We start from the raw sequence: 12,912 nt of genomic DNA, 5'->3' as shown, positions 1-12,912 counted from the left end.
AGCACAGGACTGAGTATGACTTTCAGTTCTATTTCAGTCCTTACTTTATATACAGCTCTTCCTTGACTTACAGTGGAGTCAGGTCCTGTGTAAGTTGAAAATATCATGCGTCAAAATATGTTTAATATACCTAACTTCCCAAACACCATTGCTTAGCCTAGCTTACCTCAAACATGCTCAGAACTTGGGTTCTGAGAACATGTACATTAGCTCACAATTGGGAAATATCATCTAACACAAAGACTATTTTTAAAGTGCTGAATCTCAAATGCAAAAAAATAAAAAATGCTTGCTGCTTAAAAAAAAGACTGGATAATTTTCATGAATGATAATATGTGAGCAAGAAGTTGCAGAAATATATTCGTAACTGAAATGGTCTCCATTTGCTCCCAGTTTTGAGAAGTGAGCATCTGTGATGCCGAGGGCATTTTAGGGCCCCCATTGCACATGCAGTTGGGATTTCCACTTTGTGCTGCAGGGGTGGAGACCTACCAAGAACGTGTTTTAAACTAGAAGGTAGCCTTCGGGCCTGTGGCATCGTTTATGCACAAATGAAGATAGTGGGGACCCTCACTTTGTTGTGACAAAATCCAGTTGTGTAACTAAAATTACTCATCACAGTTGATGGGAATATGCCAGTATGAACCCTGCCAAGAAGAAACAATAATGTACATTCATTTAGTCCAAAACATCCTTAAACAAGACTCTCTTTTCCTCCCAACTCCAGAAATACATGGTCAATAGTCAAGTTCTATTATAGGTGGAGAAACAAAAATAAAGACTCAACAAAGCAATTTACAAAACGTTTCTAGATACAGTTGCTGGAGGTAGGGAAGGGGTTGAGTTAAAGGACATTTAGTGTTTACTTAAACACTTTCTCTTTTGTTTCATTTATAGGAAATAAAGTATCCTAGGAAAGCCTTCTCAAAGGCCCTGAGCAAACACGTGATGCTTAACAATTTGTCCATTGTAGCTTTCGTTAAGCTCTGGTTTTGGAGTCCATGCCTTTGCTCTTGTATTTTGAAGGACTGCGTTTTATGGGACTTGTGGTTTACTCCTTAATGGCCAGATGCTCTCCCACGTTTCAGTTGTAGTGACTGAACTTTTCACCATGCTGTCTATAAAATCTGAGAAGCTGAACTAAGTGCATTTGTGGAATATTTCCCCGGTGTCCAAAGGGACATGAGGTCTTTGTGTTCTTCTGGCGACCCACCGTGCATTCACCCTTGAACAACTGCCACAGGATCCCACATGAGTGTGGCTGCGTGTGGCACGTGTGTGAGCGTTGCCGTGGGGTCCAGGGTGGAGGAAATACTGCAGAACCGTGCCAGGGTCCCTGCCATCGAGGAGCTCTTTTTGTAATTGAGACATTTCCTCAATACAAACCTGAGAGAAGCACAGGATCACAGCCAGGGAGTTACAGGATGCAGGGCCCTGGAGGGATGAAGGCCTGGGTCTGCGGGCTGTGGGACTCACGGCCGGGGAAGGTGGAACCGAGAGGGGGGCAGTCGACAAAGGTCCACAGCAGGTGTCACAGAGGCCGTGCTCCTTCCACCCGTGCGCCCTGAGCGCGGCTCCTGGGGAGCTGCAGAAGGTGCCTAGGCCTCCTCCCCACCAGACCGAGTGGGCTTACAGAGTTTACAGACGTCACTGAGCTCCCACCCCTCCCCCGGGCCCTGCAGGTGCCCCGTACGTACCAAGTACTTACACAAATCCGACCTGAAAGGGCGCGATATGAGATAAGGTGCGTTCCCACTAAAAACTATTAATTCATTAGTATTAATCAATTAAATGCTTTCTTTTCAAAAACAGATGTTCACAGAGAGTTGTAGAGTGAAAATGCTTTGGCGCACACCACCTGTAAATCACGCGTTGTTTTCTGTGCCTTAGTGACCTCCAGGATGGGAGGGGACTGGGTGCGGGTTCAGGACGCGCTGTCTCGAGCCCAGAGCGCCTCCTCACATTAGACCTGGCGGAGCAGCGGCGTCTCCTGCTCTTTTTTCTGTCCAGGGCCACGTGTTCAAAGTGGGCACCCACCGTGGCTCGCCTTTGGGAGCTGCTCTCGAGTTACGTGTTTTCAGACGCAGGCTGACCTGCCACTTGCCGCGCTCTCCCCGACTGTGAGGAAGTCATGGTGTATTGACCACACATAATATTAGTCCCTGTCTCCCACTTTGTCTTGTCTCTGGTTGTCAACAACACTTGAACATCTCCCTGAATTTGTGTGCTTGAGAATCCCATAGGTTTGCATTTTAGCCGGGTTTTTAACATTTTATAAATATCATTTTAAAAGTCATTTTTGTGTGTATGGGTTTTCTTTCCACAGGTTCTTCATCAGGAATCAGTCCTGTGGATCCAGGACAGCTCTGTCCCACCTCCTGTCCTGATCGGCGAGTCCGACAGAAGATTCCGTTGGCCAGCCGCCTCTGTTGCCTTCCAGAGCAAGCCAAGAAGATGGAAGGATGGAAGAGCTGTCTGCCCGTGTGCTTTCTGCCGTCTGTGCCCTTTGTACTCCTAGTGTCCACTCTAGCCACTGCCAAGAGCGTGGCCAACAGCACTTTAAATGGCCCTGACGTGGCCTTGGGCTCTGTGCCTGTAATCGTCGCCAGAACCGACCACATCATAGTCAAGGAAGGGAACAGTGCCCTGATCAATTGCAGTGTTCACGGCGTCCCTGATCCCCGGTTCAAGTGGTATAATTCCGTCGGCAAGCTGCTGAAGGAAGAGGCGGACGAGAAGGAGAAAGGAGGTAGGCTTTACGGTTTATCGAGGGCCGTGGCTCAGAGGGACCTGGGCGCCAGCGCTCTGACGCTGGTTGCTCTTAGGTCACTTACAGATCAGATCTCATGCTGTCTTCTTTTTCTAAGGCGAGAGAGAGAAATATACATCCTTAAGGATTCAAAGCAGTAATTAATTCACTTTATTCACTCTCTGACTCAGAAGACTAATGGCAGACATTAACGTCTTTTAAAAGGCCTCCTGGAATTGTGTGATATAATGCATACAAAATGTTATAGGGGCAAAAGGAAAATGGATTTTCCCCTCAGTCTGTGTTCCATTCATAATGGGGTTTTGTTCTGTTTCATGGGACTGTCTCGGATTAACTATATAGCGGTTGTTTGTCGTTAAGTGTCAGGGACTGGATTGAAAGCCCACACTTGTTAACAGAACTCTGTGCACATCCTCAGCCACCGGCTTGTGGTCATTCTTTGGGCTTGGAGACCCCGCCTGTGTTTCTAGACTCCTGCAGCCGAGGCCGAGAGGGAGGGAGGACGCGAGGATCACATGGGGCAGCGGGGGAATGCTTCATGTTTAACCAACAAGTTTCTGGCCAAAAGTGTGCCTCACCTCCCTAAGCACGGAGGGTGCTTCAGGAGGGGGCCCAGCCAGAGAGGACTGACCAGGGTGTGAGGTTAGTGCATTTCGTTTTAGATGTGAGAACGAGTCCTCTGAAAACCCAGGCCTGACAAGCTGCCCTGAAGGCATTGCTGTTCACCCTGAGCACTTACTGTGGGATGAAGCGGGGCCGGAGAGAAGGACCCTCGTTGTGCCCTAAGCACGTACCGTGGGGCCCAGAGAGAAGGGCTGTCATTCTGAAGAGCAGCTCCTCTCACTGCTGTGCCCGCCCCACGCTGCAGCCCTTCAACCCCGAACAGTCCTCAGAAGAGCTTCTGCTCCAGGAAATTCTCCATTTAGCATCTCTTTCCCTCCTTTTATCTTGGTCACTCTTAAACAGAATAGAGATGAGGGCCTGGTGCCTCCTTCGGAGCTAGTGAGTGGTGTTCCCTAATAGTGGCGTCGCTGGGTTCAGGCTGCCAGGCGTCCAGCCACCTGGGGTGCAGGCCAGCCCCTCCAGGACGCGCAGCATGATAAAGCTTGTCCTTTCTGTGAAGGGGGCACATTCAGATAATGTTTGTGGCACGTGTGTGTCTGTTTACCCCTGTAGAGAGGAACTCTCCCTACCAAGTAAAATTGTGGGACCACAGAACTTTCCAGTGAGAAGGGACCTGAGGAACAGTGCAGTCCAGATGCCTCTTCGGCTCAGTCTCAAGGCCCTGCTGTCTTCAGTGGCTGTGACTAGGCCCTTCACTCCCGACAGTGCAAGGGGGGCAGTACCAGCCCTACCCCCGGCCCATCTCCATTCCTGCACCACCTTCCTCCCAGGCTGCAGGTCAGAAGGCAGTGACATCACAACTGTGAGGGGCAGTCACCATGGAAACGCACAGGGTCCCTGTGCCTCCTCAGGTCCTTCTGCAGGGCCAGGCCACGGGGGTGCCAGGGAGGCAGTGCCAGGGCACAAGACTCAGGGCCACAGAGGCCCTGCAGCAAAGGTGTGCCCGACACATGGGGTGGGGCACGGCGCTGAAGCCCAGGTCCCGGGCGGAGACACCGCACACGCAGAGGGCGTGCACAAGGGGAGCTCCAAGGTGGCACTTCGGCTCAGAGGCCTTGTGCCGACCTCGCTGGAAGGTCTCGTTAGCGGCTTGCTCAGGGCAGAAGGACCCCTGCCTTGCCTCTGTACCTGGGTGCTTGGGAGGCTGGACTGGGTGGTCGCATTTGCTGTTGGCCCCGTTTGGTGGGTGCTGGGCTCTGTTGGAGCCCCAAGCCCGCGGCTGGTGGAGAGCCTCCAGCTCTGGCAGCTGCCACACCAGAACTCTGCTCTCATCGTGCTTGTGACCAGCAGCCCCTCCGGTAAATCAGCTGTTTCTAAATCTCATAAGGAAAATGCGCTGCAGACTCTTTAAAAGGCCTTACAATAGGCATGAGTACTGGACGTCCCAGCTGAGCTTCTGCATCTAGAATGCCTCGTAACGGTGATTTCAGAACCTCAGTAGCACAGGGCGGTACACACACACTGTGCTGAAGGCCGAGCCAGACACGGGCAGCCGCGGAGGGGGCCCCCGCCATGGAAGAGCCCCTTGTGCGCCGGAGAGGCCGCTGGGGGCCCGCGGAGCAGCCCGAACTCTGTGGGTCTGACCGGGACACGCCCGTATCACAGCCGCAGACGGAGATGGCAGTTTTTAGACCGACAGGCCAGACATGAACAGGGCAGTGTTTCATTCCTAACCCAGCAGAGGTAATTATATACTGTAAAAATGGTGCTGATACACTGGAGCGTTACATAGATACTTCGACTACCACTGATTCAGTGCCTGTACCAAGTTAAGCAGATGATTTCTAATCTACAGTGAGCATGCCGGTTGGGTATTGCTGGCCCTCAGGTGTACGGGTGGCTGGGAAGGGTATGATGGAGCTGGGGTGTGGCCACACTGATATCTGGTCTCCCTCTGAACCTGACCTGCATCTGCTCAGCCCTCAGGGCTCGGACACCAAACAGTGACGGAGAGCCTCTAGCCAGAGTGGGCGCATGAGGCGGCCTTCCTGGGGGAGGAGGCACCGTAGCCGCCTGCAGGGCAGGCAGCATGGGCTGTGGGCTGTGACACGTGTGGCTGCACACACGAATGTGCCGGCGGCCGGGTCATCCTGGGAGCACACTGCCATTCGCTTTGCGGCGGAGAGCCTGGAGAGGAGCGGTCTCGCTGCTTGTTGGCGCTGCAAAGCCGGAGCAGCTGTGACTCTGCAGGCTGCACGGCCCTGGAAAGAACGGGGCTGTCTGCTGCCGTGGGGGGGGTGGCTGCTGGTCCCGCCACAGGATCAGGACAGGCTCGCGCGGCATCTGTTTCTGGAGGAAGGCTTTTTTTTTTTGGTGGTTCACCAAAGGACATATTTGGGGTGGCCCACTAACCATGTTACAGAAATAGCTCAGAACTCAGTAACAGGAATAACCTTGAATGGCCGTGAATGTAGTTTACAGTTTTCCCTTTGCTAGAGGTGAGCAGAAATACGTACCTCAGTAAAAGTATTATGAAGTCCCAGTTAGTTCAGGTACTAATTATCCAGTGTCATTTCACTGTGGCTTTGCACTCTGACTTCAAACCATGTCAATGCATGTTAGCACCTTTGTCGGGTCATAAATAAGCCTTTCAAGAAAGTCAGCTGGTACAGGCCTCTGGAAACACGTCTGGCTTCCCAGCTATTTAAAGTTTGAGATTCTTCCTTAAGGTTAGGTTTTAGACTTTTCCGTGGGTGTGTTTTCCATACTCTTGCAGCATTCTGTCACCCAAAATTATTAAGAATCATCTTTGAAAATAAACCTGCATAGAGTGAACTGAGCTGAAATGCACAAAGTTCACAATTGTCAAACTGCTACCCCAACTTCGTGGACTTCGTTATAACAAATGTTGCATTTAATTTACAACACTGTTGTTTGATCTCTCCACCTTTCAAGTATTCTGAGTAGACTGAGAAATGCCTTTTAACTACTGCAAGGGACTTGTGCCAGCCAAGTATTGAGGCCACAGCGCGCCACCTCCCTGCTCCTCGTGTGCATGTGAGGGGCCAGTTCCCACATTCATTGTGAATGATCCTTTGCCTGGTGATCGGAGGGAAGCAATGCGTTCACTTATGAAAACATTACACTGAATTCCTCCCTTACATTAAATATCTGAGATAAACATAAGGTATTCAAAGGCATTAAACAAAGTTTTGTAATTATGAATATAGTACTGGAAATTCAGGAGAATTGCATGATACTGTTTAAGTTTCTTAACTTTTCTGAACCACAGTTTTCCTATCTGTAAAGCAGAGATAATCCTTTTTTACTCCCAGAGGGGGTTGTGAGTCGTGTATAAACGCAGAGTGTAGGACCTGGCACATTCCAGGCTGGCAGCAAATGGCAGCCACTGTTAGTTGCTGGTCACTCACTGCCCTCTGCCATCCCAGTCGTGGTTTACACATGCTTAAATCCCCGCTTCATGATACAGGGTGTTTTGAAAAGAAAGGAAATAATTTTCTAGGTAATTCTTCTTATTCTCTATCTTAATTTCCCACCCTTCAAAAAGCATTCAATACCCAAAGAAGATATGTTATTTGGAATTTCAGAGTGGTGTGACTGCATGACAGCTTGTTTGGGGTCCTTTCCTCGGTCAGAGCACCCCCCACCCCCTCTGCCAGCACCTCCTCCTACGCACAGAGGGCCACTGGTGTCCAGAGTGCTTCTCTCTGATCTGACCACATACGTGCCTGTGACAAAGCAGATCATGCACAGGAGGAGCATCACATGTGCCAGGCCCAGGGGTGCTCGGCGGGGCCCAGCCCCCAGAGAGGACATTTGGCCGAGTCTGGAGACAATTGGTCACAACAAGGGGAGGAAGAAAGGGCGATTATGCCACTCGCATCTAGTCGGGGGGACTCCAGGGATGCTGTGAAACCCTACAGTGCATGGGGTGACCCTACAGGGACAGTGGTCTAAGCCGCAGAACCACCCCTCAGCCACTAAGACTCACTCCAGACTTGATCTGCAGGCCGGTTGGTGAGCCCATAATGTATTCTCCCATAAAAGTGGTTTAATTTATGTTGCTTTGGTTCATTTTCCAAATTGAGGCCAATTAAGAGCCAGCCTGGTAACTGACGATCATTTGTAGTGTTTCTTTAATGAGCTGTGCTCCATTTGGGACGTGAGCTCAGAATGCATTTGTTGTAACCGTAGCGAGACGCTTCCAGATGGGTCTCAGATACGGCCATGAGCCCAGAGCCCGGGAGTCAGTCACACGTGCTCCGTGCCAGCCGCTCTTGCCCAGGGACTGCCTGCAGCCGACCCTCGTGGACTGACACACACTCGGCACTTCGAAACATTAGGATTACCAGATCAAATTAGCTGGAAGGTCACATGCTTCCTTTGCCAAGAAGAGAAAGACAGTATTATTTATACCTTTAGGTAGAGCAGCTGCAGGCTCTGAAGAGCACAGTCCTTCCAGCCCCGCCTTCCTGAGCTGAAAGCTAAACCCAGTTTCCCCAGGCCGCCTCGGCTCACATGGTGGGGAAACAGCTTGTTAGGGCCCCCCTCGCACTCTCTGAAGAGGCTCCCGGGAGGACTGGTGTTTGCAGCACATGCCTGCTACCACCCAGTCTTTGCCGCAGCGCAGGAGCTGACGTCCGCTGCAGACACCCTGAACGGGTGCAGCCATGCAGTACTGAATCTGTTTTCAGTTACAGTTTGTAAGAAGGCAGGAATCCTCTCTCTGAGGGCCTAGATTTCACATCCTGGAATACTACATATAAACATGCTACATTTATAAAAGTGTGCATTCATTTCGCTCTCATTCAAAGTGTCAATTCAGTGTGATACTCGTGAGTGTTGTGCTTCATTTACTTTTGCATAAATATTTACTGGAATTCTCACTACATGCACATTTTTACTTACATTGGTTTAAGTAAAAATAAGCTACTCGTTTTGGCCAATTGAACTCACCTCCTTGAAAAGCCAGGGGGTATGAAGCTCATATGTAAACCTAAATAAACTTAAATGTGTAAATGGGATTGTGAACCGAGTTTTAACCTTTACATGCCACTTGTTGGGGTACCAGCAAAACCATGCCATCAGTTACACGTACATGGAAAGATACCTCCAAGGAAAACATCCTTGTCTTCTAATAAGTAATTTGAGGGAAATTCTGAGAGATTAGTATTTGGTATAATGTTAATTTTTAATGCTCAGTGAGCCACAGGCACAGCTGGACAGATTGAGGATTTCTGCAGACATGGTGCTGGGAGAAAGCTGCAATCACAGTGTCTGGGCAGGTCACGCCCTCCCTTGCCCGCGGTTCCAGTGGGCACTCACGCAGCTCACGTCCACGCAGCGATCCTGGGCAGAAGGTGGTCGCGCATGTGCGGTTCTGCTCTGGTGCCGTGTGTGGGCTTCACCTTAGGTCGCGGTGCCCACTAGGCTGTAGCCTCCCTGATGCATACAGGTTCAAGGAAGCCGTCCGACGCGCCGGCCCTGCCTGGCTCCCAGCCGGGATACTCGACCCTGATCCGCTGACATGGCATTGTGCCATCTAGGCGACTTCCCGCCCCCGTGCGTGTGGCCCCACGAGGCACGCAGCACCCCCCGTCAGCCCCCTCCGGGCCAGGGACCCAGGTTACCTTCTCCCAGAGGACGTTGGCCAGACAGGGGGAGTTCCAGAACTGTGTCCCCAGGGAGAAACACTTCCTGAAAAGGAAATACCTTTCTCATTACCTTGATTTTCTCACATTCATTAATATTTTCCCAGCCAATTCAGGCTTGCCCTATTTGAAGAGCTTAGCAGGTCCCAGCGTAGGCCAGTGGTTACATTCGCTTTGCCTTGGGCAGATGCTCACACTGGCCTTGCAGAGCGCGGACCCCGGGCCCCCCTCCCCCGGCGCAGCACCTGGCAGCCGCTCTCCCTGATTCTTTCAGCCACACAGCGTGCAGCCGGTGCTTCCCCCGTTTTCTGGTCCTCTGAAAGGTAAAATAGTTTCCAGTTTTCAAAAACCAATCTACTTAAGCGTGACTATGATGTGATGTTCTCTGGTCTGTACACGCACACTATTTGCATTCTTTCCTCTGACTCCTCTGCCCATATCCTTTTCCCATTTTTTTCTATTGGGTCATCTTTATTGATAGGACTTCTTTTTGTTTTATAGTTATTAAGCATTTATCAGATATTCTAGGATTTTCTCCCATTCTGTCATTTGCTTTTAACTTTAGTGGGGCATTTATTACAGTGTAAAAATTTGGTCCATCAGTGTTTTCCTTTACAGTTTCTGGGATTCTTGAGATGCCTAAAAAAGGTCTTCATATCCCAAGTTTACAAAACTGTTTTCATATCCTATTAATCTGATACTTTGAATTTGCTTTGCGGATCTTCAGAGTACTTAGAATGTATTTTTATGGCTCACATAAAAAGTAGGAATTTCACTTTATTTTCTTTCCAGTGAATAGTCCATTGCACAATACTCTCTCCCACTGACTTGAGATGACATCTTCCTTATTTCTAAAATCCCATGCCTGCTGGCCTCTGTCTGGGCCGCCCGGGTTCTCCGCCGGTGTAATGGGAGGGCGCTTGCTCAGGGAGGGGGGGCAGCGTCCTCACTGCGCTGAGAGTGTGGGAGGGGCGGTCTGGGGGCTTCCCAGGCGGAGGAATCCGAGGGCCCGCGGCGCCTCTCAGCAGCGGGGCAAGTCCTGTCGGAGAGGGGCTCCCGCCCTCCCACAGCAGGAACCTGACCTCTGGCCTGCATCCCTCCCGCCCTGTCGCCACCTGCCCCTCTCAGCTTCTCTCATGGGCTGGCTGCAGCGGCACACGCGTCCCCCTTTCGCCCATCTGCCCCACCCCCCGACGCCACACCCCCTGGCCTTAAAAGCCCTTCTTCACCGATGCCCCTGCTGCCACACCTACCTGCCCCTGGGCCTACTCGGTAGTACTGGCTGGCTGTGTGAACGACATACAGGGAGGCCTCTGCCCTGCCGGCCGTGCGGCTGTGTCGTGCGGCACAGCTGGAAGAAGCACGTGCTAGGCTGTCTCTTTGCAGAGGAGGGAGTGTCGCCACGCCCCTTCCAGTCACGTGGGATCCCAAGGGTGGCTCTGCCATCTGGGGTTTCCCGAGGAGGCGGCGAGATCCCGGGCAGCGCAGGTCTCCAGTAGAGAGGTGGCAGCCAGGCCCTGGTGTGGGCACGCGGGCCAGCCTGCTCCCTGTGGCCCTGAGGCCGGCGGGGAGCAGGGGCGTGCCCGTCCGAGCAGGCGCAGGACCCGGAGGAAATACTTAGGCTCCTTCACGTTTTGTTCAAAAAGTGATGGTTGGACACCTGCCTCTTAGTTCCTCCAAGCCATTGCCTGTAGGACGGACTGAGCATCAGCAGCTGCCGTCTGAGGTTTTAATTTGTGCTGAAGTGACTCAGGTTAATGAAGATCAAACATGTAACATTCCCGCTTGGCTGCAGCTCATGCACGGGAGCGGCCCTGCAGGCCCACCTCGTGTGTGTGCACCCTGGGGGGCTCAAGTTGGGACCCTTCCAGAATGAGTCTCAGGGCCAGGCTTCTACAGACCAAGGCAAATGGTGATGAGTGACATGGAGTTGTTCTCAGGGGATCCTGGCCGGGTGGGCCCCATTCGGAGAGCCTTCCTGGCCTGGGCCCAGAGCCGCTGGGGGGAAGGCCCCACCGTGGGATTGGTACTGGCCTCGGAGTCCCCAGGGCAGCGACCATGCACAATGCTTTTCATTCATCAAAGGTCAAGCTGAGGCTGAGAGGAAAGAGTCTTAGTTCCTGGGAAGGAATGAATGCATCAGCCTTAATTACACTTAAGTGATACCATGTTCATCACTCCTAAGGCCAGAATCTTAGCTTTTCTGACATTATAGGCTGTGTGTGTGTGTGTGTGTGTGTGTGTGTGCGTGTGTGCATGTGTGTGTGTGTTTATCTTATAAGGACTCTCTCTGTGATCTGATAACAGAATGTTTCACATTTTCATTTTACCACGTCCTGAGAGGAAGCCTCAGTTGGCATCAATTACCATAATCCATAAATAAATATGTTTGTTTCAAGAGGAATCTAGTAAAGGACTGAAAACTCAAGCCATGTCCTGGTACCCATCCAGATTGGAAACGAGGTGACTTGCAGAGAGGTGATCTCAGTCGTATAACCAGGGAGCGACGGCTCAGATTACGGTCACCGGCCCAGCTGTTTTAGGATCCAACACAGAGATTCATGTCTGTCGTGGTTTTTAGCGAAGCATATACAGTCACTTAACAGAAACATGGCTGGGCTTCAGACTTCAAGAACAACATAAATTACTGAGCAGAGGACATGAAAGATGTTAGTCTAAGAACCCGCTGTCCTGGGCTGAGAAGCCGAATATGCTCCTATGCTTCTAAGTTACATATCTGCTGAACATCTCACAGGCTTCCTCCAAAATGAACCACAGATGTCACCTAATTAGGTTGTCTTTGATTCCACACTATGCCCCTTTTGACAGTGTAACAAGAAACTTCTGGAGTGTCTGAGTTGGTATCTGAATTGAATCCCTTGCGTCCAGGATAAATATATGCAACGGAGGATTAAAAATATGCCTGAAAATAACTATAAAATTCAAGTTCAAAAACATTTTCCAATAGTCCATAGAGGAAAGCATTGGTATGTTGTAACTAATACATATTTTTGCTTTTCATTTTTCTGTAACTTTTGAGGACAGCAGCAGTAAAATCACTGAGTAGTGAGAAGTTGCTTTCATTGCCGTCAGATGCCCGCCCGCCTTGGTTTAGTGTTCGCTGCTCTCCGGCACCCTGGCTCTGCCTGCCTGCCCCGTATTTAAGGGCGATTCCTCCACGGGAGGAGTGGGAGTGGGGGGCAGGAGGCAAGCAAAGCGATCCTAACCCTCCGCCCACAAAGAACCCCATCCTCTCACCCTCTTCTACCTTACTGTCTTACATTCCCCAACAAAGGAAGGTAAATATGAGCCACTACTGTAAGTACAGTCTGGAGTCTCTGGAATCCAGCCCTTCCACATGTGCGACAAGCTTTCCATTAACTTGAGGCTTTTTCCCTGTGGCTGCTGCACTTGTATGACACAGGCAGCTTTTAGGAAAATGAATTGGTAACTTCCCTTGCCTCCTATTATTGTATATCTGATTAAATCTGCAGCTGAGGTATCAAAACTCACACTCAGGGAATGGAAGGAGAGGAAGGCTCCCCTAAATGGGAGAAAATCTCACAGACTGGGAGCTGGGTTTGTCCATTTCAAATGTACACATTCACAAGAGGCCGAGCAGGCACCAGATCTTCCAACCAGTGTCCTGCTCTTGGGGAAATACACTGGCTGGATTGTTAGAAAGGGTTACGCAGGGACAGCAGGAACCACTCTTCACAGATGTTCTTTCAGAAAGCGAGTGATGTGGCAGCATCCAGAGAGGCGCCCTGCCAGACACCCCGGGCACGCAGGAGTGAAGGCCCTCCGCGGCTCACCCCACCGCCCCAGACCCTGGTCACGATGTGCTCACAAGCTCAAGACAGACAAAACATGCCACTGTTGCTTAATTAGAGCTCACTGCCAGAG

At 50.9% G+C, this 12,912-nt stretch overlaps 1 protein-coding gene and 1 long non-coding RNA gene across 3 annotated transcripts in view; one reads left to right on the top strand and one right to left on the bottom strand.

Moving 5' to 3' along the window:
- The window catches only part of MFAP3L (microfibril associated protein 3 like), a 29,739-nt gene that overhangs the window by 10,201 nt on the left and 6,626 nt on the right, over positions 1–12,912 (top strand). For both annotated transcript variants that reach the window (XM_036890943.2, XM_036890944.2), the window contains exon 2: positions 2,327–2,749. In XM_036890943.2, the coding sequence (XP_036746838.2) occupies positions 2,327–2,749 (423 nt within the window). The remainder of the gene's footprint in view (positions 1–2,326; positions 2,750–12,912) is intronic.
- The window catches only part of LOC130683784 (uncharacterized), an 89,468-nt gene continuing 79,321 nt past the window's right edge, over positions 2,766–12,912 (bottom strand). Inside the window, exon 3 of the long non-coding RNA XR_008997744.1 lies at positions 2,766–2,862. This is a non-coding gene — a long non-coding RNA (uncharacterized LOC130683784). The remainder of the gene's footprint in view (positions 2,863–12,912) is intronic.

The sequence above is a fragment of the Manis pentadactyla genome, chromosome 1, assembly GCF_030020395.1.
Source record: "Manis pentadactyla isolate mManPen7 chromosome 1, mManPen7.hap1, whole genome shotgun sequence".
NCBI classification, from domain to species: Eukaryota; Metazoa; Chordata; class Mammalia; order Pholidota; family Manidae; genus Manis; species Manis pentadactyla.
The sequence above is the reverse complement of the archived record's forward strand: the minus strand, read 5'-3'. Positions and strand labels throughout refer to the sequence as shown.